The 23,251-nt window shown below is 43.6% G+C and overlaps 1 protein-coding gene across 19 annotated transcripts in view; it reads right to left on the bottom strand.

Moving 5' to 3' along the window:
• The window catches only part of AGBL4 (AGBL carboxypeptidase 4), a 1,457,272-nt gene that overhangs the window by 224,826 nt on the left and 1,209,195 nt on the right, over positions 1-23,251 (bottom strand). For 13 of the 19 annotated variants that reach the window (XM_054666701.2, XM_063780628.1, XM_054666727.2 and 10 more), the window contains 2 exons: positions 12,992-13,125; positions 10,554-10,938 (listed from right to left, as the gene is read on the bottom strand). The exons of 4 other annotated variants lie outside the window; for them this stretch is intronic. In XM_054666701.2, coding sequence (XP_054522676.1) covers positions 10,554-10,938; positions 12,992-13,125 — 519 coding nt within the window. The remainder of the gene's footprint in view (positions 1-10,553; positions 10,939-12,991; positions 13,126-23,251) is intronic. 2 more of the 19 variants (XM_016940064.4, XM_063780688.1) reach the window with 1 other exon arrangement.

Below are 23,251 nucleotides of genomic sequence, written 5' to 3'. Positions count from 1 at the left end.
TGAGAATCTACTAAGTACCTCCTGAGTGCCAGCCCTGTGCTAGGTGGAACTGAGTGCTTCACTGTCCAGCAGTGGAAAGAGACAGGCAGCAGACTACCACCAGCCATGTGGCTAACAAGCATTAGGAAAAAAACTGGGGCAGAAGCAAAGGAGGGGGTGCTGCCTCTGGAGGAGACTAGGAAATCTTCATAAGGATGGTCACCAACCTCTGTGTTGGGGCTTGGAGGATGAGAGGAGCTTGTTGGGTGTGTGACCCTAGGGTGGGGTAGTTCTCATAAGGTGAAGGCAAGTGGCACAAACCACAGGCTCACTGTGCACAAAGGGTGCAATGTGATGATCTGCATGAATTTGGGGAGGGGGAGATCACTGCTGGTTAAGGGATCCTAGAAGGCTTCAGGAAAGTGGTGATCTCTGACTGGGGCTTTGATGGATGCGCGACATCTTGGGGAGGTGGGGGAGTAGTGAGGCCGGGGTTCTTCAGGTCCTCTCTCTCTCCATTTTCTGAGTGCCTTCTGTGAGTGAGGGTAGGAGCAGGCTTCGTTGGGCAGAGGCAGGAGAAAAAAATTCTAGCATGAATCCTGGATTAGGTGAGATCCCAGCAGCTGACACAGATGCCTCCACAGTGGGGCCATACCCTCGGGGAATCTGAACCACAGAGCAGCAGAGTTGAAATGGATCCGAGAGAGCCCCCTTTCCAAGGGGGAGAAGCCCACCCAGGAAGAAAGAGGTGAAAAAAGCAGGCCCAGGTCCCCAGTCTTGGGGGTCAAGGTTCTCCCTGACTTTGAGGAACTGCAGATGCCCATTTCAAATGACATATTTGAGAAGGAAAGGTGGCTGAAACCTACAAAAGTCTTCTTTGTTAAGTATCTTATATCAAATGTATCTCTCTTTTTTTCTCTCTGTAGCATTCTTCAGCCCACTGTCACGTGATTGTTTGTTTAACAGCTCCCTGACTAGAACATAAACACCGAGGGGATGTTCCTGCTATATCCCCAGCACCCAGCGCAATGTCCTCCATACAGAACACTCACTAAACACGTGTTTAGTGAAAGAAGTTAATCCTTATGGCGGTCCTACAAAATCGATCTTATTATCTCTGTAAAGACTCAGAGTAGTAAAGTAACTTGCCAGAAGTCGCATAGGTGGTGAGTGCTCAAATTCAGGGTTGTCAGATTCCAAAGACAGCTCTTTCCACTACCCTACCCCTCCTCAATGAACTGTATTTTCCAGAGTTTCTTGCCTAATGCTCACTCTGTGGGACCCTCAGCTCATCTCTGACTTTCTCTGACATTCCTAGGGGGTCTGTGAAAAGCCCCACAATCATGAGGGGTGCGGTGGAAGGGGAATAGGGTGTCACCTCTAGAAGCTCTGAACTTATCCTCTGGTGGCCAGGGAAAACTGGACTGGTTCTTCATCTGTGGTTCTTCTACTTCTCTCCTGCCCAACTATCTGCGCCCAGAGAGTATCCAAATGGCAGGGTATGTGCAGAATGCCCTGTCAAAGAAGCATTGAAGGCCCACACATGTATTCAGTGCATGTAAAATGGACCACAGTTGGCTGGGTTGGGGGGCTAAGGAGTTGTGGTGGGAATAAGTGGGGTGGGCAGCATAAGGGCTGCTCCCAGTTTCCTGAGGGACCACTGTGGGCACAGTGAGTGCCTGAGGGTAGGAGTTATGAGGAGGCAAAGTTTGATCACATGGTGGATGTCTGCCCAACAAATCAATCCATGACCCTGACCTCTGCTGATACTCCCTTCAGGCCATGAGCCCTTCCAGAGTAGGGACCATATGGGATTCATCTTTGCTAAATGGCTGTTGATTGATTCGCCTGACTCAGAGGAAAATAGCAACTCAGGAGTTGAAGAACTGCACCCCAGCCCACTCCAATGGGGAAGTGCCCCCATGAACCACCTGTAGGAGGGGCTGGGGTAGTTCTGCTTGCTCTCATCTATGTCTGCAACCTCATCTCTTCCTGCTACCCAGCACTTCACTGTGCCGTCCAACCAGAACTACTTTCAGTTCCTTGAATAAGCCAGCCTCTCTTACAACTCCAAACCTTTGTTTAGGCTCTCCTGTTGCCTGAGATAGTTCCTTAACTTGGGGCCTCCTGCAGCCACCCACAACTCTCCTACCCCAGCCATGTAAGGAGCTCTCTTTTGTATCCTTTCCCAACATCCTGAGAGCTCAGGACCAAAGTAAAGCTCACCCTGCATCCCAACTGTCTGCTGTTGAGACTGTGACTTCTTTAAGGTAGCAAGGGGGGCTTAACAATTTGATTTCTCTGTGCCTAGCACAGGGCTCGGAACAGAGGAAGGATCCAATAATGTTCCCTGCACAAAAACATTTCCCTACAGTCAGAGCTATCCAATAATGAGATAGGCTGCACTGGAAGGCAGTGAGTGAGCTTCTTGTCTCTAGTGGAATGTTACTGGAGGCTGGGTGATTGCATGGCAGGGAGACAGCAGAAAGCTTCTTGTCCTGTATAGGAGGCTAGACGAGGTGAACTCTGGGGTTCCTTATAGGACTAAGGTCCTAGGACTCTAAGAATTACCCCCCACACTCAGAGTACCCCCAGGAGCAGCAAGGGAGGGTATGGCCAGCCTCTGGGACCTGCTGAATCCTGGCATCCAAACAAACATCCATCCATGTTGGCTGAACACAAACCTTCCACTGCTTCATGATACAGCATTCATGAAATCCTATATATTCTGATTCCACATGGCATAGATATGTCTTTTCCCCTCTCTGGGCCTCAGTTGTCCATCTATAAGATAGGGGTGAAAGGCTGAACTGGGTTCTCTCTAAAGAGACAATTTCTAAGAAAACTCCAGGAATTATCCAATTGGTATCTTGAGGCCATGTTGCCTGGTAAGGCTGAAACTATGAAGACATGGTGGGCTTTTAAATTAAGCAGGAAATATTCATCTAAAAGCTCAAGGGTCCTGCAGTCACAGAATGCACTGCAGTACTGGATGGTCTAATGGCCAACAATGAAGGCCTAATCAGGAGGCAGGCAAAAGGGATGGTGCCACAGAAGCACATGGCTAAGGGACTCTGTGATCAGACTGCCTGACACATGGCAAAGCAAGAGGGGCCTCAGTTTTGAAACCTGGTTCTACCCTTTCCTGGGCGTGTGGCCTCAGGCAAGTTACCTAATCTCTCTGAGCCTGTTTTATCCACTGCTGAGGTTGTTTTATATATGGAAAGTATTTAGTGTCTGGCCCAAAGCAGGTATTCCTAGAAACCAGGCTTTGCCTGTAATGAACACGTTCCCACCTCCATTTCCTGACTGGCAAATCCAAAAAAAACATAAGCTTGTCACATGGCAATATGGAAGGCAAAACCCTGCTCTAATGGAGAAACACACTGCTATTCTGACAATGGGGAAAAGCCTAACAACTTCCTCTGGATGTTCTAAATACCTAGGCAGTTGTTAGAAAAGGGACAGCCTGGAGTTGTCCCTCAACCCCATCCCCACTGCCCCCAGGAAAACGGAGTCTAGGGAGAAAGGGGAAGGAGGGTCCTGAATTGTTCAGCCACCCTGAAATCAACTTTTAAAATAATCTGGGATTATTTTAAACTGCGGCTACTTCTGATTTGGGCAACAGTTCAAAAAAAGTCCTTCAAAGTAGAAGATGACTGATATTTTTCAGACAAACTACTCCACTTCTTATTACTAGGTCTCTTCCTGCCATCTGAATTAAGCAGGATACAACAGTTTTTGAAACTGCCCCACCACTAACTCTAAACCGGCAGGCAGACTGTGGGCCTCTTAGGCCTTACCTCCACAAGGGAGATGTAAACATCTAACTAGACAAAATGGCTCTTGTCCACCCGCTTTGGGCCTTTCTCAAAGCCCAACTTTTTTATAGTACTCCTGCTCATTGTGAAAATGAACTGAGGCTGAAAGAGACAGGAAAGAGCTCTGAGATAAACAGGCCCCAAGAAGAGAGTCCTGGCAAAGAGAAGACTGAGCCACAACTAGTGATGTCTAAAAAAATCTAGGAGGTCAAATGGGGTGGTTGAGAGCTAGAGATGGGAAGATGGAATTCTGCCCAGGAAAAATTGGGCGTGGTAATGGACAAATTCTATAAGCTACAGACCAGTGAGTTTGAAATCAAGTCCAGGCATGGTTGTAAAACAGAGTGTTCAAATATGATTTCTAAGGACTTACAAGGGGAAACAGGAAATCTCTAGGTGTCATCCAGGGTTGACCAAAGATTAAGACATCCCAGACCGTCACATCTGTGTTCTGCTGTAGGACAATGGGTGCCTATGATGTGCCAAGTGCTATATACACATTTTCTCATGCACATCTTCAAATGATTCTATATCTTGATGCAGTACCTACTGAGCACCTACTATATGCCAGCCTCCAGGCAGATGACTTTACTGCATTTATTCATTTACTCCTTTTTTTTTTTGGACAGAGTCTCGCTCTGTCACCAGGCTGGAGTGCAGTGGCATGATCTTGGCTCACTGCAACCTCTGCTTCCCGGGTTCAAGCTATTCTCCTGCCTCAGCCTCCTGAGTAGCTGGGACTACAGGCACGCGCCCCCATGCTCAGCTAATTTTTGTATTTTTAGTAGAGGCGGGGTTTCACCATGTTGGCCAGGATGGTCTCGATCTCTTGACCTCGTGATCCGCCTGCCTCGGCCTCCCAAAGTGCTGGCATTACAGGCGTGAGCCACTGCCCCCGGCCCATTTGCTCCTTTTAAGAACCATAATAGCTGATACTATCATTCACTCTCTTGTACAGATGAGGAAGCTAAGGCTGAGGAAGTTAAGTAACTTGCCCGAGGCAACAAAATTTGAATTTGGAAGAGCTGGGGTTGAAAACCTCAGTATTTCTGACCTCAGAGCCCATTAGGGCTCTTAATCACTGAGCTGGTTCTCCTGTCTGTATGTAGTGGGCTTTAAGATACCTGGATGAGAAAACAGACACCTGAGAAGGGTTAAAAAAATGTGTATGAAGTTACACAGGTAATAAATTAAGACAGCTGAGATTCAAACCCAAGTAGTATCTGTTGCTGAAGCCCAGGTTGTCTCCAGTACAGGAGAAAACCAGCACGAAGCATTTGGCTGACATTAGCTGCCTTTTCTAAGGCACCATCAGAGACCTGGGCTTAAAGAAACCAGTTCAGACTGCAAAGGATTTTAAAGATCAAAGCTGGTATTTTAGCGGACCTTGGACAGCACACAAGGCATAAACCCAGAGGGTTACAGAGGTATTAGTGATCCAGCTCTAAAAAGTTGAAACAGATATGCAGGCCACAATGGCTTTCTCCTTTTTCAAAACTTTCAGCCAGCTTATGATCTAGCCAACAGGACATTATCTCTTCTTTTTGCATTCTCCTCTCTAAAACGGAGATAATAATCCCTACCTGGCTTGCAATAAGACTATCGGAATTGTCCAATGAGATAAAAATGTCAAGGTGCTTTAAAACCTGTAACATGCCATGCACATGTGAATTACTGTTATTACTCTAGTTATCTATGCCTCTTCTGGTTAGAATTCATCATTTTTGCCTATATTCCCTGACAAAGCACACACAAAATCTAAAACCATCATCTGCCTCCCTCCTGCAATTAGAGCACTGATTTTATTTGCCTGGTGTCACGCTGCGTACATATTTGTGTTCCCTGTGAGACTTGTGTGCATCCTGAAGGCAAGGATTGTGTCTGCTCCTCTTTGTATTCCTCACAGAGCCCTTGAGAGTCTTATCTGAACTAATGTTACCCGAGTCACACCACAATGAATTATACTGTCTAAGTGGTACTTACAGTGTAACAAACTGGGGAGGACACCGTAGCCTTGGACTTTGCCTTCTAAGAACAGGGAATCTAGCTGAGGAGAAACCAAGAGAGACCCTAGAATTTACTCCATTCTCACACATGGGGGCTTGCCCTCCCCCAACTGGGTCTCTATTGTTCTGCTTCCCTTCATCCCCTAAAATTCTCTGTGGCTGCCAACACCCGGTTTAAACACACCATTCTAATCTACTTGTGCATTGTTTTTTAAAAAGGCACTCTGTCTTGTTCATTACGTTATTCCCAGCACCTAACCCAGTCCTGGAACAAAGGATACCCTCGATAACTGTTCACTGAATAAAATAAATAATGAATGAATGAATATACACAGAAAAACATCTGTACCTTGTACATTGGAATGTCACCATGCTTTCTGCATCCTCGGCATTTACTTATTTGGGGGAGGATGGGCAGGAAAGGGAGAAAAAGGAAAAGGGGACTGGCATTTATTGAACACTTACAATATGGGGGTCACGGGGCAAAAGTTTACATATGCAAATTACATATGCTTCCTTATTTAATTTTGACAGTGGAGGAAAGTGAGGTTCCTTCCCATCAGAAAGGGTTGTTTACCATGCTAAGATCACAGACAAGGAAAGTTCTGTTTTACAGAGAGAGATGATATCCTTTGTGGGGAGTAAAGGGGATGGAGGAGACACCCCCATGTTGGGAAAAATGAAGTCTAAGAGCTAAAGAAGGCCATACGGGTAAGGGTCTAGAGAGAGGCACGCAGGACCAGGGGTCAGAAGACCCTTAGGAATAAGCCAGTGACACTTTTTGGGCTTGTTTCCTCATCAGCAAAATGACAGTGACAGCCTATAGCCTAAGTTCTTTCACAACTCCATGCCTCCATGTTGGAATACTTCCTGTTAAATCCATCTTTTCTTGTGTGTGGAATGAATGAAAGAATGAATAAATGTACAAATGAAGACGTGTACGATTCAGTGAAGCCTCTGAAACATACTCTCTTGCTGCTATCCCCCACCCTTGGGTGTGGCTCCACCTTTCTGACCCCAACCTTTCCAAGGTGCGCCATTACAACTCCTGGCTGCTGACGGACCTGCTTCCCACTCTGAGTCCCCATCAGTCTGAAAAGACCAGGCAGCTGCTCTCCACTACCATCTACCATTCATAGGACCCCACTACCTGGGTGAGTAAATAATGATTCTTCCAGACAGGTAGATTTCTTTTGAAAACTGAGCACCTCCTGACCTGTTGGCCTCCCTCGTCTCTGAATTTGTGTGAATGATCCAGCACCCAAGCTAGACAAAGGCCTTTGAGCTAGGCCCCTAGCTGAGGTGGACAAAAAATGAAAATACTCAAGGATATGCCTCCAGGAGCAACACTCAAATGAGGCCCAGGGGGCAGAGAATGGCAAAGCCTGGGCCCTACATCAACCCTAACCCAGGACATGTTTCTCAGAGGGCAATTGAAGCCGAGAGTCAAACAAGGGTCTCTCATTCGCTTTCTGGTTGTTCTCTGCCTTCTTAGTGGTGTTTATAGATCAGGATCTGTTACAGCAAGGGGATATCTTACCAGACTTTCCAAGAGAGACTTCTCCCTTCAGATGCTAACCTCTCTCCCAGAACTGGCACTCTGCGTTTTAATAACATGTTTACCTCCATCACTACCCTCTCCCTACTTCCCAATGTCTTAATCTTCTTTGTATCTCCCTAAGTTCCTAGGCTCAGAAAGCATTTGGTCAATGTTAGCTGACTGATTGAATAAACAAATGAACAAACATATATAACCCCTCTTACCTTCAATATTGTAAGAGGATACCGAGGCAGAGAAGTTAGTTAACCTGCCCAAGGTCATATAGCCAACTACTGGCTGGGGGTGCCCGAGTTAAAAGCCAAAGTTAACCCTGTCTTAGCTCCTCCATTACATGATGTTGAACAGGAGCTAACAGTAATCAAGCATTAACAGAATGTCAGGCACTATGCGGTGTGTCACAAGGCTGTAATATTATCACTCCCATTTTACATATGAGAACACTGAGGGTCAGAGACATACATGCTCTTTGCCTAAATTGCTCCTTACTCTCCCCATCTACTGATTCCTGTTTGGATAACAAAAATTCATCATTCAGGCTTCAGCCTAAAAGTTGTTTCCTTCAGGAAGCCTTCCTTCTCTGACCCCTCAAAATCTGGTGGGTAATCCCCTCTGCTGTCCCACAGTCCTCTATGGTTTTGTCCCTATGATGGCATTTATGTACTGTGCTGTCATTGATTGTTTCAGGATCTGTTCCCCTCATCAAACTTTAAACTCCTCAAGGGCAGAGGGCAAGGGCTGTATTGCAAATATACTGAATTCTTACACTAGGCTAGGTCCCTGGCATGTAGCAGGAGACCAGCAAGTATTCATGGAAGAAAATAAGGTCATAGGAAAGGAAGGAAGAAAGGAAACAAGCACATGAGCTTCCCAAAGCCACAGAGTTGGGAAGTAGGGAAGTTGGGATTTGAATCCAAGCCGTGAAAACATACAACCTCCTCTTAAGGGTAGAGATCCTTTTATTTTATTCTTGTGGATTTGTCTTGGAAGTTGGCACATTAGCATCCTCCTATTAACATGTGTTAATCAATAGACTTTTAAGCTTTCACTGATGAGAGACAGTGGGTGTGATTTTCCAGGATGCCTGTAGCCCTGAGAGGATAGGGTGGGTGGTCTATGCATACTTGGGGCTCCAGTTGATTTATGTTGAGTCCAACCCATTGTAATGATGATGGTGACTCAGATCAGGGAAGAGCTAGCCACTGGCCTGTGCAATGGCCTTCAAGGCCTGTGGGATGGGAGAGCCTAGGAAGATCAAGACACTGAAACTATGCTTCAGGTCAAGTTTTTCTACATGTTTTAGGACTAAAAGAGGCATATAATGATGTAAAATGCAGGGTGTCTTACCACCCCAGAGGCTTAGGAGTGGTTTCTAGAGTTTAAACTCAGTTCATAATCATGAAAAACAAGTAGTTTCCCTGGGAGTTGAATTAAGTACCAAGAATTTCTGTTTTTGGTGTACTTCCCCACAAGCCCCCAAGAAGTTCATAAAAGGCATAGCATACAAAGCACACTGAAAATACAAATTATTCACTTTAAGATTGGGAAACATTTTTTCTCTCTGAAAATTTCAGTTATCCCCATCCCCCATCACCACTACAAGAACAATACAGCTTTTACAAATTTTTACATTTATGATTTCTCTTTGAGATTTTATTTTAATAAAGAACTTTACTAACTAACTTTTGAAGTTGCAAACCATATGCGACTTTTCATGTCACTGTGAACCTCTGTAGACTATGATTTGGGACAATGGCCAAGGCAATGGTAGAGTTGGGGAGTGGACAAAGTCCAGCCTATGAATTGAGTGACTAGAGTTGAGACAGAACTCTACCTCTGCCTCCCTAAGTAACTCTGGGGAAGTCCCAATGTCATTTCCTTTTCTATGACAAGGGCATGAAAGGCCTCTCTGCTGACTTCTTGGACCATCCAAAGATCTACTGAGCCACTACCTTGGGGATATACTTTAAGAAGCAAATGACACCTACAAATATAAGTAAATTAGGGTAAGAATAAATCAAAGAAGAATGAAGCTTCATATCTAAATATATTATCTAGATAATGAAAACCTTCACAAGGGCAAAATTGTATTTTATTTAAACTTTGGGGATATTTCTAGACTAGATTACCACCTTCTTCAAGCAAAGCACACTGACTCAGAGTTATTAATTACTGTCTTCAGGGGCTATGGAGGCAAAGAACTTGTGTTATACCGATTTCCTCAATATTGACTGGGCTCTTTTACAGTTCTGGATTCTTATATTCTAAAAGCATTTTTCTGTCTTTTTCTCTCTGGTAAGCAGTCATTTCTTCCGGCAGTCAAAGCTGCTGCCTTTCAGATTTCTCGATCCCTGCTTCTAAACCACTTTAGATCAGAAAACCTGATTAGTTAAAATAGGGTGCAATATAAGAACCTATTAAGTTCTATGAGCAAACCAAAGGAGTTTTATACATCTTTATATTCATCTTCCTAAGGTCATGTGCCTCCCTGCTCAAAGCTTTCTAATGCTTTCCATTCCTACCAAAACAAGTCCAGACATCCCAGGCTGGTAAAGTTTTCAAGTCCTTCCATCTTCTGTCCTCAAAGCACATTTGCATTATTCCTCTTAGTGTGCTCCAGGTATTTGCCCATGCTCACGAGTGCTGCTCAGCCTCCTCTTGTGCCTTGAAACACTGCCCAACCTCCAAAGCTCAATTTCTTACTGAAGTCTCTCCATGCCCTCAGTTACAAATAACCTCTCCAACCCCTGAATTCTCATATCATTTTGTCAGCATTCTCCTTTGACATTTATCACTTTCTGACTTAAACTAATACATGTTGTTAGGATCATGTCTACTTCTTTTTACTATCCTGAAACCTCCTTGGAGAGGTTCCCTACGATCCCTGTTACTGCCTCTTGCTGAATGGATGCATAAGGGAGTGAGCAGTGACAAATATTTTGTCAGCTCTTAGTCTCTGACCTATGTTCGCCAATGTTCCCATAGCTGAGGCTGCTGCATACATAAGCTCCTATCAGATTCACTATGAGTGGGGAGTGACTCTTCCTTGAGGTAACTGGTAAGCCAAGAGTCTGTCCTTCCCTAGCCTCAGGGCACTTGGTCTCCCTCTCCCCTTTCCCTTCCTGGAAGAGGATCTGCATGAAGTATTTCACCCAAGTGGAGTGGTAGGTGACCTGCTGGGGCACTCACCGCTGCCAAGCCGCAGGAGCAGCACGTCCTGGAGCCTCCGGTTAAGGTCACGGAGCTCCTTCATTTCAGACACAAGTGCCCCGTACTCCTTGAGCTTCTTGGCCTGTTGTACCAGCTGCCTCCGAGTCCGCTCCAGCTCCTGCTGGAGGTGGCGCATCTCTTCCTGTTGCTGCTGGTAGTTGCGCAGCAGCTCCTCATACAGAGCCCGGGGCACCACAGCATCTTCTAGACTGTCCATGTCCTCTGTGCCTGGCGAGGCCTCCACGAAGACCTCTTCCGGACACGTGCTATGGCCCAGGCTCAGGCCGTTCTGCTTCTCTAGCCGAGCCACCACTGCCTCGATGCTCTTGTGCGCCACTTCGCTCGGCTTCCGCCCCTCAGGTCTCTGTGTAGGACAACGAGAATCAGTTCAGGCAAGGGCAGCTGGGACTTTCTTGGACTGCAGATCAATATTTCCCCAGACAATCCTAAAATCACAGAATCACAGAACGTCAGTGCTTGGAGAAACCTGTGCAAACACTTAGTCAAAGCCCTTCATTTTATAAATGGGGAAACATTTTATAAATTTTATAAATGGGGTTCCGAGTGGGGAAGGGGCTTGCCCAAAGTCATAACCAGGACACTGGTTTCCCAGGCCTGCACTTTTTCCTTTTCACCACTCTGCCTCCTGGATGCATATACCATGACCACCCTTCCCAACTCCCCAGGCCCCAGCCCACCCACAATGCCTAGGCAGTGGCTTGCTCATGGGGGTGTTCAATATGTATTTGTGGAGAATCAGGGAGAAATCAGGTCAGGCCAAGTGATCCCAGAGGACTCACAAATGTCTTCAACAACAAAAACATAAAATTCCTCCCCTAAAGGCAATTCACCATGTAAACTTTTCATCAATAATGCTTTAGATGGAAAGGATGTTAAAAACTCTAATCTACTCTAATCTAGAGCAGAAAACATGTCTTTTCTCTGTTTCTCCTCTGCCTACTCACTCAGAACTGGCACTCAGTAGGGGCTTGAAAAATGTTTACTCAACTGAAAAGTTCAAAGAATTCTAGCATTGAAAGGTACTTTCAGTTTAACTGCCTCATGTTACAGGTGAGAAAACTGAGGGTCAGAGAGTTCAGGTAAGGACTACACTTAGGGTCACATAGTGAGATACAAACAGAGCCAAAACCAGAATTTGGAATCTAACTTCCAGTACAAGGCTCCTTCCAGACTCTCCTCAGCAAGACAGTGGATAGAGAGAAGAAAGTTCATTTACAAGAGAATTATCCAGGACCCCCTCCAGAGCTCGGGGTTCCACTGCCTAAGGAAATTCTAGCTCAAGTAGCTATAGCTTCTACTGAGGGGCAGTGAGAGTTACAAGATCAAATGAATTCTTCACTCAGGGCAGGAGGGTTAGGAGCTCTCCTGACTGGGGCATGTGTAGGAAGTGCAGACAACTGAGGACATGAGATTCCAGGCATTTCTCACTAAGTTTCAGGAAATTTAAGGAAAACCAAACCAAATCAAACCCAGCCCAATGAAACCATGACTCTGATATTGTGTCACATGACAAAATCTTAAGTCGTTTTATCTGCTGAGATAAGGTGCTACTAGTGTAGATGAATTTATCATTTATCTAAAGTGATCGTTACAATATGTCTGCGTCACTATAATGTGAGACCCCTGGAGGCAAGGACCATGTCTGGCTAATGGTTCCAGGTACGAGCACAGGGCCAGGCGCATAGCAGGAGTACAGTGAATGCCATGAACTGAACTCAGCTACATTCCTTGGGAACACCCTCAACCTTGTGACCAAAATCAGACCATGGTCAATGCAGAAGACATCCCACTTCCTTATCTTCCTTCTCCCTTCCTCTCAGGTATCTACTGCACAGAAAAAAACAGCTAGCTTGCCGAACAAGATTTTCAGCAGTTTCCAAAGTGAAGGCTGGAGACCAACTGGGGCACACAGCAAGAAAATGCAACCTCATGCAAATGTTTTCATCTAACCCGAGGTCTCACAAATCCCTTCTGTGAACCTCATGCACTTCCCAATGAGTCCAGCCTTAGCTATCTGGGGCACTCTGACAGTGACTGGCCCTAAACTTCTCCCCAAGAACATCTGCTTAACGTTCTTGGAGCTTAGCAGTGACCTCTCCAGAGCTGTGGGCCAAGGAGAAACACACCGTTCCAAACCTCCAACAGCGATGACACTGCACAGACTGTGCAAACAGGACCAAGCTTGGTGGCACAGCATGAATCAGGGCTCTCTAGAAAGTTGGCCAGCAAGGCAAATACACACGAGTTGTCCCACGCTTTCACTACCCTGAAAAAATCATAGCCTGTGATACCAGGGGACATTTACATGGGGAGAGGAAGCCAGACTGAAACTCTTTAGCTATGAGATATCTGAAAATGCTCCCGCATACTTCCAAAGAAAGGAAAGATTTTGTTACCTTGATGTGTCTAAGCTGTAAATCTTCTTCCCCATAATCTTTAACCTCTCCATCTTCTTCTACATGATTAAGAGAAAGCTTGGGGATTTTTATTTTCTTCTGCATCACACTGTTTTCAAGGTCAGATTTGTCTTCTAAAATGCATATCAAGAGAACAAGGTTCATCATGAGTTAAAATGAGTCATTATGAGTTTAGAATGCCCAAAACCTCAAATGCTAGAAAATAATTGAGGCCAGACCAGTTAAAAAGGAAAAACAAACAGACTCAAGGCTGGTTCCCTCTTGCATGCAGGGATCCTAATAGCAGTGCAGATCTAGGAACAAGGGTGTTTGCTAAAAGCACTGTCATACAAAGTGTTGAAATAGCAGCCAGTGAATTTGCTTAGGGGTTTCTCTAAGTACATCCTAAAGGGTGGCCTTTTATGGAATTCTAGAATCTTGAATTGGAACAGCCCTTAGATTGCTATCTGATCTAAACTAAAATGGCACATGAATCCCTCAACTCAACTGAGATCCTTCTAAGCCAAGTGTCTTCCCAGGAGAACCTGGTGGGTTTCTGTCAGCTCAAGTGCCAATAGACATGAGAGAGCTTATAGCTGATAGGGATGTAAGGAAGGGCAGGGGTATCTCCACAGCCCTGACATAAGGCAGGCTGAGGTAAGGCAGACGGGAGAAGAATAACATTTATCCCCTTTTTACTGGTATCAAATCTCAGCATGACTGAGTTTGAGGGACCTCAGTGAACAAGTGGTCCAACTCGCTCATGTTACATGAGGAAATTCAAACCCAGAGGATGGAAGAGGCTTGCCCACGGCATGAGTCTGAGGAACAGCCGGGAGTGGGAAAGAGGCCTCTGGCACCTCGCCCACTGCTTACGTGTGCTCACGACACATACTGAATGTAAAGTGCTACACAAATATAAAAGGATATTATTTCTACTCATTTTCTCATTCTTTCAGCTCAACCTCAGATAATCTGTTTCTTTTTATGCACAGATTTCAAACTGGACTTTCCAGATTTGTCTCTCACTGGATATGTTCAAAAATAAAAGTTCAAACAAGAGGGCTCCAGAGGCAAAAATCTGAATCATCTCTGGACTGTCCCCTTGTGGTAAAATACTTTGTGTTCAGGGCTTAAACTGACACTTTAGAGATTGCTGTTTCTCATAGTCCTCAAAGGTTCCCACTGGTGTATCCCAAATGCGTTTTGTAGCATGTTGCCCAATGTTGGATGTAGCATATGGCCAGGTAGTTAGTTAAATCCAGTCTTTAAGGGGTGTGTGTGTGTGTGTGTGTGTGTGTGTGTATGTATGTATTTGCATGTGTTAAACATGCTCTTACACTGTTCCCAGGCCAGGCTTCTCTCCTACAACTTGTTAGTAAAGCTGAGAATGCAGCTTATAAGCACATAACTATTCCAGAATGTACTCAAATGCTGAATCTTCTCAAATGGTCTTAGGGATGAAGGCCCAGCTGGTCAGAGGTAGGAGTCTAGTATCAGAGACTTAAGTGTGAACCTCAGCTTTTCTATGACAGGATGAGGACAGGTAGGTAAGGGCCTTAATCTCTCTGAACTCAAGTCTCTCCTCATAATGGAGGTTGTGAGGATGAGAGCAATAATTCACGCAACCCACCGAACAGTGCCTGCTACACACTGAACATTCAATGGATGGCACAATATAATTGGTATTATCAATGTGTTCTGAATCATTTTCTTCTCTTAAGCATAAAGTGAATAGAGATTTAATTAAAACAACAACAACAACAAAGAAATGATTTAAGTAGGGTAAGGATGATAAATGAACTGCTCAGAAAAAAAAAGAGGTGTTCTTTGTTAATAACCCCTACTGATGAAAATGGCCTTTCCCACTGAGTGGAGGAGCAATCCTTGGGTTCCTATTTTCACAATGGCTCATTCTTGCACTCATTGTGCCTATAAAATACATCCAATGGGTTAGGCATGAACAACAATAGGGACTCAGGGTTTTCTAAAAGAGCAACAGTTTCCCTCCTACAAATCATTGCTGACTTCTAAGTCAAAAGGCTGCTAAAATGTAAAATCTAAAGAAAGTACTTCAGATGAAATTATCTTGCAATGGTGTTTTTTTGTGTGTGTGTATGTGTGTGTGTGTGGAAAAAACAGACAAAAAGAGAGAAAGAGAGAGAGACGATGAGGGTGGTATTAGGATTTCTGAATGTGTTGGGGCAAAGCTCCTGGACTAGTCTTCAGTTTGACAAGTTGAGGGCAAAGTCTGACATGCAGAGCCACCAATTAGAAATGACAAGCTATGCTATGCCTTCCTGCACTGAAACTCTGTAGCTCAGGATCATGTTGGTGTGGAGAAAAGCAATCGTTCGGACTCACAAAACCATGTTAACATCTGGATGGAGAATGAACCTCAGATCATCCGATTCTATTTTTCAAAATGCAGATGAGAAAAACAAGGTTCTAAATGGTGAAGTCTGTGCATCCATCCATGCAACTCTCAGGCCTAGGAATAAAGGAGGGGCAGGATGAACAGGGTCCCCATCCTGGAGAGCTCACTGTTGTGCAAGGTCACAGAAGTTACTGTCATAACATGAATGTAGGAGAACTCTGACCACATAATCCAGTTCCAGAGCTTTGCCTTCTATGCCTCGACTTAACCTTTACTGAGAATTTACTCTGTAGGATCTAAACTGGCCCTGGGGACACAGATGAACAAACATCCAGTTGGGGATACAAGATAAAAACACAAGAAAAGAGAACCCAAGATCTCAAATGCTGAATTTGAATAAGGGAGAAGTAACTGCTAAAGGATTTTAGGAGCATGGGAGATCACTTCCGTCAGTGTAACCCTGGAAGGCTTTTGAAAGGAGGTGGCATTTGAGCTAGACTCCTTACTTGCTAGGTGATCTTGAGTAAGTTAATTTACTTCTCTGAGACTATTTCCTCATCTATGAATTGAAGTAAATAATTCCTACTCACGTTGCAGAACACTGTGAAGATTACCAATTCTATGTGTTAAAAACTTGAGCAGAGTGAATGGCACTTCAACAGTTGGTGCTCATAAAAGGATAGCCATTTAAAGGATGGTAAGAATCTGGACTACACAAGAGGGGTAAAGAATAGAAGCCAAATGGGGAAGGGGGGGAAATATTTGGATCAAAATGGTTATGAAAGATGGTTCAGTTATAAGCAGGAGGGAGAGGTGAGAAGGGAAGAAAAGGTGGTTGGAACTAGAAAATAAGTGGCCTTGAATGCCAAGTTAAGAAGAGCTGAGGCTCAGTGTGCAGATGTGGAATAAACTAGGCGTCAGACAACCTGGATTCCAAGTCCAGTTCTGTCGCTTTGTAGGTGTGAGATGTCAGGCAAGCTGCTACCTCACTGAGCATAATTTTTCTCTGTAGAAATGGAGATACAATATCTACCTCAAGTAGGATCAAATCAGCTCAGTAAATGTTCCTTGAAAACAATAGAGCCCCGTGCAGACAAAGGTGCAGCGGATGACAGAGCTCAGCAAGGACTGCCTGCTGGCTTCTGCTGGCTTGGGGCTTGGGGCAGGCTTGCTTCTGGAGGTAGAGACCTGCTTAGCTGCCTAAGATGGGTGACACTCCCCATCTGATGACAGGAGGCCTCATTCCCCCACCAGCTATACTCAAGGCTCTAAGCTCTTCCATCTAATTAGAATGCCCTTCTTTCTTATGTGCTAGACAAACTTGGCTTAGCTTCCACTCATCTCCTCCCTCCCTCTCAAAGATGCATTACACATCTACACATCCTACCTACCTTCTTTGTAGTCTATTATCTTACTATTTGCAATTATCTGCTTAAAGATCTTATCCACTGGCATATGAGTAACCTCATCAGGGCAGGGCCCATATCATAGAACTATCCATACAATAGAGACTCATCAAACAAAAATGTTTAATTAAAGAATAATAAAAACAGGCTACACCAATGAGTATATGAAAGGAGCTCAACATCATCAATCATTAGGGAAATGCAAATCAAAACTACAAGGAGATACCACTTTATACTCATTAGGATGGCTCAAATCAAAAATAAAAGGAAAATAACAAGAGTAAAGAATGTAAAGATATTGGAACTCTCATACATTCCTGCTGGGGATTGTAGAATGGGCAGCCATAGTAGAGAACATTATGGCAGTTCCTCAGAAAACTAAACACAGAATTACCACAACCCAGCAATTCCGCTCCTGGGTGTATATGCAAGATAAATGAAAACATATACCCAAACAAAAACTCATACACAAATGTTCATAACAGCATTATTCATTAACAGCCAAAAGGTGGGAAAAAACCCAACTGTCCATCAACTTATGAATGAATAACAAAATGTGGTATACCCATACAACAGAGTATTATTCAACCATAAAAAGAAATGATGTACTGACTCATGTTACAACATGGATGAATCTTAAAAATATTATGGAAAGTAAAAGAAGCCAGACACAAAGGCCATTTATTGATTTCATTTATATGAAATGTTCAGAATGGGTAAATCCATAGAGACAAAAAGTAGTTTAGTTGTTACCAAGAGCAGGGGGAAAAGGGCAATAAAGAGTGACTGCTCAATGGGTAACACGGATTTGTTTTCTTTTTGGGTGATAAAAACATTCCGGAATTAAGTAGTAGTGATGGTTACAGAACTTTAGGAATATACAAAAAAACACTCACTTGCACACACTTTAAAATGGTTAAAATGGTAAAATTCACATTGAATGAAATATACCTCAATAAAAAATTAGGTTACCACTTGTGGAATGTCTACTACATGTCAGATACCTCTATAAAGATCTTCATATAAATTATACCTCACAACAACCTTGCAAGTAGGTATTATAAGCCACATTTTTTTTTCCAAAAGAGAAGAAATGAGGCTCAAAGAAACAAAACTCTCCTCCTAAAGTCACCCAGCTGGGAAGGTGCAGAGCCAAGATATGTTATAGATCTATGTGCCTCCTAAGCCTATGCTTTAAACACATTCCTGGAACATGGTAGAGCCAGAATAAATACTGAATGAATGAGTGAATGACAGCTACAGTTGAGGACATCTAAATTCCCCAGCCTAAGCTCAAAGCAGAAGACCACTTGACTCCCACTTTCTTGCCAGACCACGTCCTCTATCCTCAGTAAGTCTCCAGAAAGCAGCAACCATCACCAGGCACAACAGAAACAAGTTGTGGCCAACCCTCAGGGCTTGAATGGGTTCTTTGAAAAGGTGGCTGAATAGTCCAGGAAGCTCTGAGGTGTCAGGAATGAGTTCAGGAAAGGGACAGAAGCAGATAGCACCTTGATTCACATGCCTCTTGACCTGGATCCTGGCTGCCTCCATGCTTGGCCAGGGGGATTTCGAGGCTCCTCTGAGAGTTAACCACCTCCTGGCTCCATCCTAATACCTACCAGTCTCTTCCTGGACCCATGTTCCCAGAGTGAGGGTCGGGAAGTCCCAAGTCCTCTGCTCATTCTTTTCTGCAGGCAGTGAACATTTACTGTTCCTGTTTTGATTTCAGCACTATGCTAAGTAGTCCTTGTGTTTTTGGTCCTTACAACCCAGTATATGACAAGAACCCAACCAAAATGCAAGGTGTGACTTCGTGAGAGACACTGGCTTATACAGTGCAAATATCTGCTCTCTATGCCTTCCTAACCCTAATCCTGAGTTGAAGGTATAGATACCTCACATCCATAGAAGATTACTGAACATTCAGTGTCATCATAACAAATGGAAGAAATGGTTGGGAGAGGGTGGCCCAGTATCTAGCAAAAACAGTGCAGTCTTTTGAATCAGGTGGTCCTAATTTGGAATTCTGGCTTTGCTACGTACTAACTGTGGCAGCTTGGGGTAAGCTAGTTAACCTGTCTGAGACTCAGTTTCATTACCAGTGAAGTGGGGATAATAAACTCTTTTCCAAAGAGATAGTGCATGTAAAAGCACCAAGCACAGTGCCTTTCTTGTCATAGATGTTCAATAAATAGCAGCTGTTAGGCTACCCTTATGTATTACCTGTTTGCCTTTTGTCCCAAGGCAAAGAGAACCACTGCAGGTATCTGACACAGACTGAGACATGATGAAAGAGATGTTTTAGGAAGATTAATGTGACAGTGGCAAGCAAGACGGATAAGACGTGAGGAGGAGACAGAACACAGGGTGACAAGAAGCTGTAACTCTTGACTGGTCACATGAATGAAGGTGAATGGTGGTGTAGATCATGTAAGACAGTAAATACTTTATGTGGCATTTTAATGTGACTTTGGGATATGCTTCTGGCTTTGAATTCCAAGAAACCACAGAAGAAACTAGGAAGGATGAAAAAGCTCTTTACTCAGCCGGTCTGTGCAACTACTCTAACCTTGAGGCCAAATAATCAGTTTTAGTGTAAACAAAAATAAATGTGCAGCCTCTGAAGATAAAATCACCAATCTTCACTTCTGGACTCTTTTATGTCCAGGGCAAGGGAAACCACCAAAGATTTGGGCATTATCCTTTTCCTCCTCCTTTCTAGCTACTACAATGTCAGCTAATTACATTCATCCATTCAACAAATACTGAGTGAGCACCTACTATGTGCCAGGCTCTGGGCAACATTCCTTACAAACTCGCTATATTTAATCCCTACAATAATTCTACTGAAGCAGAAACTGAGGCTCAAAGAAGTGAAGTGGCTTTCATAAAGACATAAATAGCAGAGCCAACATTTCAAATCAAGTCTGTTTAATACAGGCCCTGTTCCTATCACCTAATTATCCTACAGCAACAAGAGAAAAATAAGGAAGTTGCTGTAACTTCCTCAAATGAACTAAAAGGCACATGTAACATGATGAGTATGTCAATATAACTTCCTAAAGTGCCTGCCTTTCTCCCAAGATCTTGCCTACACCCTAAGAGAATACTGTGATGAATTCCCAAGTTGAAGTAAACACTATATAAATATGACCTGTTGCCAAACTCCTGAACTACAAGGCTTATCGAAGCCACAAAGCTCTAAATAATGCCCAAATAGGGTCTCTACTCAAAGCCACAAAGAGCTTTCTTGTAAAAAAAATGGTAAAAACTGCTATTCAAAAATATAGAAGAACTTGGTGTTATTAATCTGAGGAGGATAAACATTCCATTAAACTTACTACTGGGGAAAAAAGGAAGCATGCTGGTAATAGGCAAATGGTGTTTTAGAAAAAACAAGCAGGTGACAGGAAACCCAATGCAAGTCTGTATTCAAAAGTGAATTTACCCATGGAGAATTTACAGTATTATTAAAATGGGAGAAATTTTGTCTTAACTTCCATTTGACATATAATCAGGCTGGGCAATTAAAATAATCCAATGTCAGAGAGCCTAATTTGGTATGAGTTTGTTAGCCAGGATGAAATTCTGAAAGGCTACACATAAAATGCTTTGTAAAGGTCTTATAAATATCTATATATAAGTTTAAAGTTTTTCATCTATACAAAAATCCTGTGCAGTTTTATGTTTGCATTAAAAACAGATATGCCACAGAAAATACAAACACAGTGCATTCTCTGGCCGATGGTGTTTGTTTTTATAAAATCCAAGGCAGACAAAATTCTCAAGTTTCAAGGATTGTACCCAGCCAAGACTACAAAAAAAAGAGTGCCCTGCTGTGGTGTTGCAGAAAGACATCAGGAGACACCAAATCGAGGCCTGCCTCTCTCATTAACTTGTTTGGTGATTAGTCCTCTCTTGATTTTCTTTTCTGTAAAACATGAAGACTACAGTAGAAGACCTTAACAGATCCATCCAGCTATGTGACCGCTGGCCAGTCACAGGGACTTCCAGGTCTCTTTCTCAGCTGTGTAATGTAGGGTAACAGTAGATGAGCTAGAAGATTCTTCCACGTGGGCATGTTTGAAGAAATGCCCTACTGAGGCCATCCACATAGGGAGAGAAGGAATTGCTAGCCAGGTTTCAGTAGGTCTCCTTGTTCTCACTCCCACCACCTCTCTGGCCTTGGTACAGGACTGGGGCACAGAAAAAACTGGGAAGTTCATTCTACGGAGCCATTTGTCTAGCTGCCTCCATGTGCCTCACCAGGGCTGTTGCCAACACAATAAATGCCCCCAGGACAGGGTCGCAGAGGAACAAACAGGGAGGAAAATATTAATAGTAAGCCTTTCATGCTTAGGTCAAGTCCCAGGAGGATTTAAAACACACACACACACACACACACACACACACACACACACACACAAGTTAAATTTTAAACTTGTATGCTCCTTCCAAGTGCTCGTTCCTCTAAGTCATTCCTTTCCACAGTGGGCAGTACCCACAACTAAGCAAGTCACTGTTCTTTTCTCAGCACCTATTAGTCCACTGTAGTTCCTAACAGTTATCTATATTTAATGAGAACCTACTATATGCCAGATATTTTTCCATATTATCCTGCTAAATAACACAGTGGGCAATTACTATCTCCATGCTATAGATGAGCACCTGGAACTCAGAGATGTGAAGTAATCTCCCCAAAGCCACACAGCTTCTAAGTAGCACAGTCACAATTTTAACCCAGACTATGTAACTTCAAAGCCTGTCCTCTTTCAGCTCTCTAAAATTTCCTCTTCAGTAGTTAAGGAAATGATCTAGAAGTCATCTAACCAAACTCTCCCATAGTGCAGGGTTCCATCCTAAAATACCCCTGACCTGCTTGCCACCTTTAGTGACAGGGAGCTCAGCACCATGCTAGAAGCCCTTTCCATTATTTGTCTGCTCTCTCTGCTGTTATATTGCTCCCACCAATGCCTGTGAATTCCATTCTCTGACCCCCAACTCTGCTTTCAAGAGCAAGGCTGATCCTTCCTCTGTGGTGCAAAACTGAGAAAATGAAAATTACCAAAATATCATCCCATTCAAATCTTTTCTTTTCCTGCTTATGTATTTAGCTGTCCTATCCTATGTCTGACGAATGAGTGAAAAGGAAAAGGTAGCTGCTATACAGTTAAAAGAAACCCAAACAAGCCTAGTTCTAGGATCCAAAGACCTCTCTTCTCATTTGGTTTCCAGGACACCTATCTCTGCTGGTTATCCCCTGATTCTAAGTCCATCTGTTAGACTAGGAAGGCTGTTTCTTCCCAGTCATTTTTTTCAGGCTCTTCTTTAACTGTGCCTTTAAAAGCCGATGTTCTGCCCTTGCACGCTTCTCTCACTCTGCACTCTCTCCCACTGTAACTTCAAACCTTCCTTAGTTCATGACTTCCAGATTGAGATCTTTGACTTGGAATGCTCTTCTGAACCTCAGACCACATGCCTACTTGCTCTCCTGACATATCCACCCAGATGTTCCATGGGCCCTTAAGATTCGACAGGTCTCAAGCTACTCATCATTTTCCCTTTCAACCAGCTACACTTCCAGGGTTCTCCTCGAGACAGGGAGGCCCAGATCACCACATCATCATCATACACATTATTACAACCAGTCAGTTACTAAGTCCCATGAATTAGTCCCTCCTTCCTTAAAATATCTCAGGTCCACCATGACCACCACCACCTTAGTTTAGGTCTCAGAATTTTGGACTGAACTGACTCATATTTATCCACAAGTCCAGTCCATGTGGGAAGACTTAGCCCACTGCCTGGCACCTACAGTGTTCACTAAACAACTGTTTGAATGGCTCTCTTTTCTTGGGTAAAACAAAAATCTCTATCTCACAAGGATGTAGAATATGTGCACTGAACCTGGAACCAGGTGAGTATTTATAACATATTTAGTAGGGAAACACAGTGCTTATTCCTCTTCCTGCATTTCCCTGGAGTATAAGACTGACCATCTAGTATAACTCAATACTTGTGGAACTTAAATCAACCAGAGAAAATGTCTCCAGATTACGAATGTTCTTCTGGTAGAAAGAGTACACACAACTTCTGTCCCTAAGGAGCTTATAAGACAAAGCAGGTAGGCACACTAGAAAGAGAATTGGTCTTGGTGTCAAAGACCCCAATCTGAATTCTACTTTCTGGGTGTGCTTTTAAAAATAAAAACTGGTATGCTCTTGAACAGCAAAACACCACATAAAAAGCAACTTGCCTGGGACAATTTTTTATTTCTGCTTATGAACCAGAACTCTGAAGCACTCTGTAGCACATACTATTTAGCTGTAAAAATTTGTGGTTGTTGAACATGAGAAATCACATTAGACTGAACCTTCAATGGTTAACATCCCAGTAGAATCTGCAACAGATGACAGCAGGCAATTTCCAATCTTTGCTCCAATGTATATCAGCAAAACATGTCAAAACCTAAAT

Source organism: Pan troglodytes, chromosome 1 (genome assembly GCF_028858775.2).
Source record: "Pan troglodytes isolate AG18354 chromosome 1, NHGRI_mPanTro3-v2.0_pri, whole genome shotgun sequence".
NCBI lineage: Eukaryota > Metazoa > Chordata > Mammalia > Primates > Hominidae > Pan > Pan troglodytes.
Note: the sequence above shows the minus strand (reverse complement) of the source record. Positions and strands in the feature narration are given on the sequence as shown.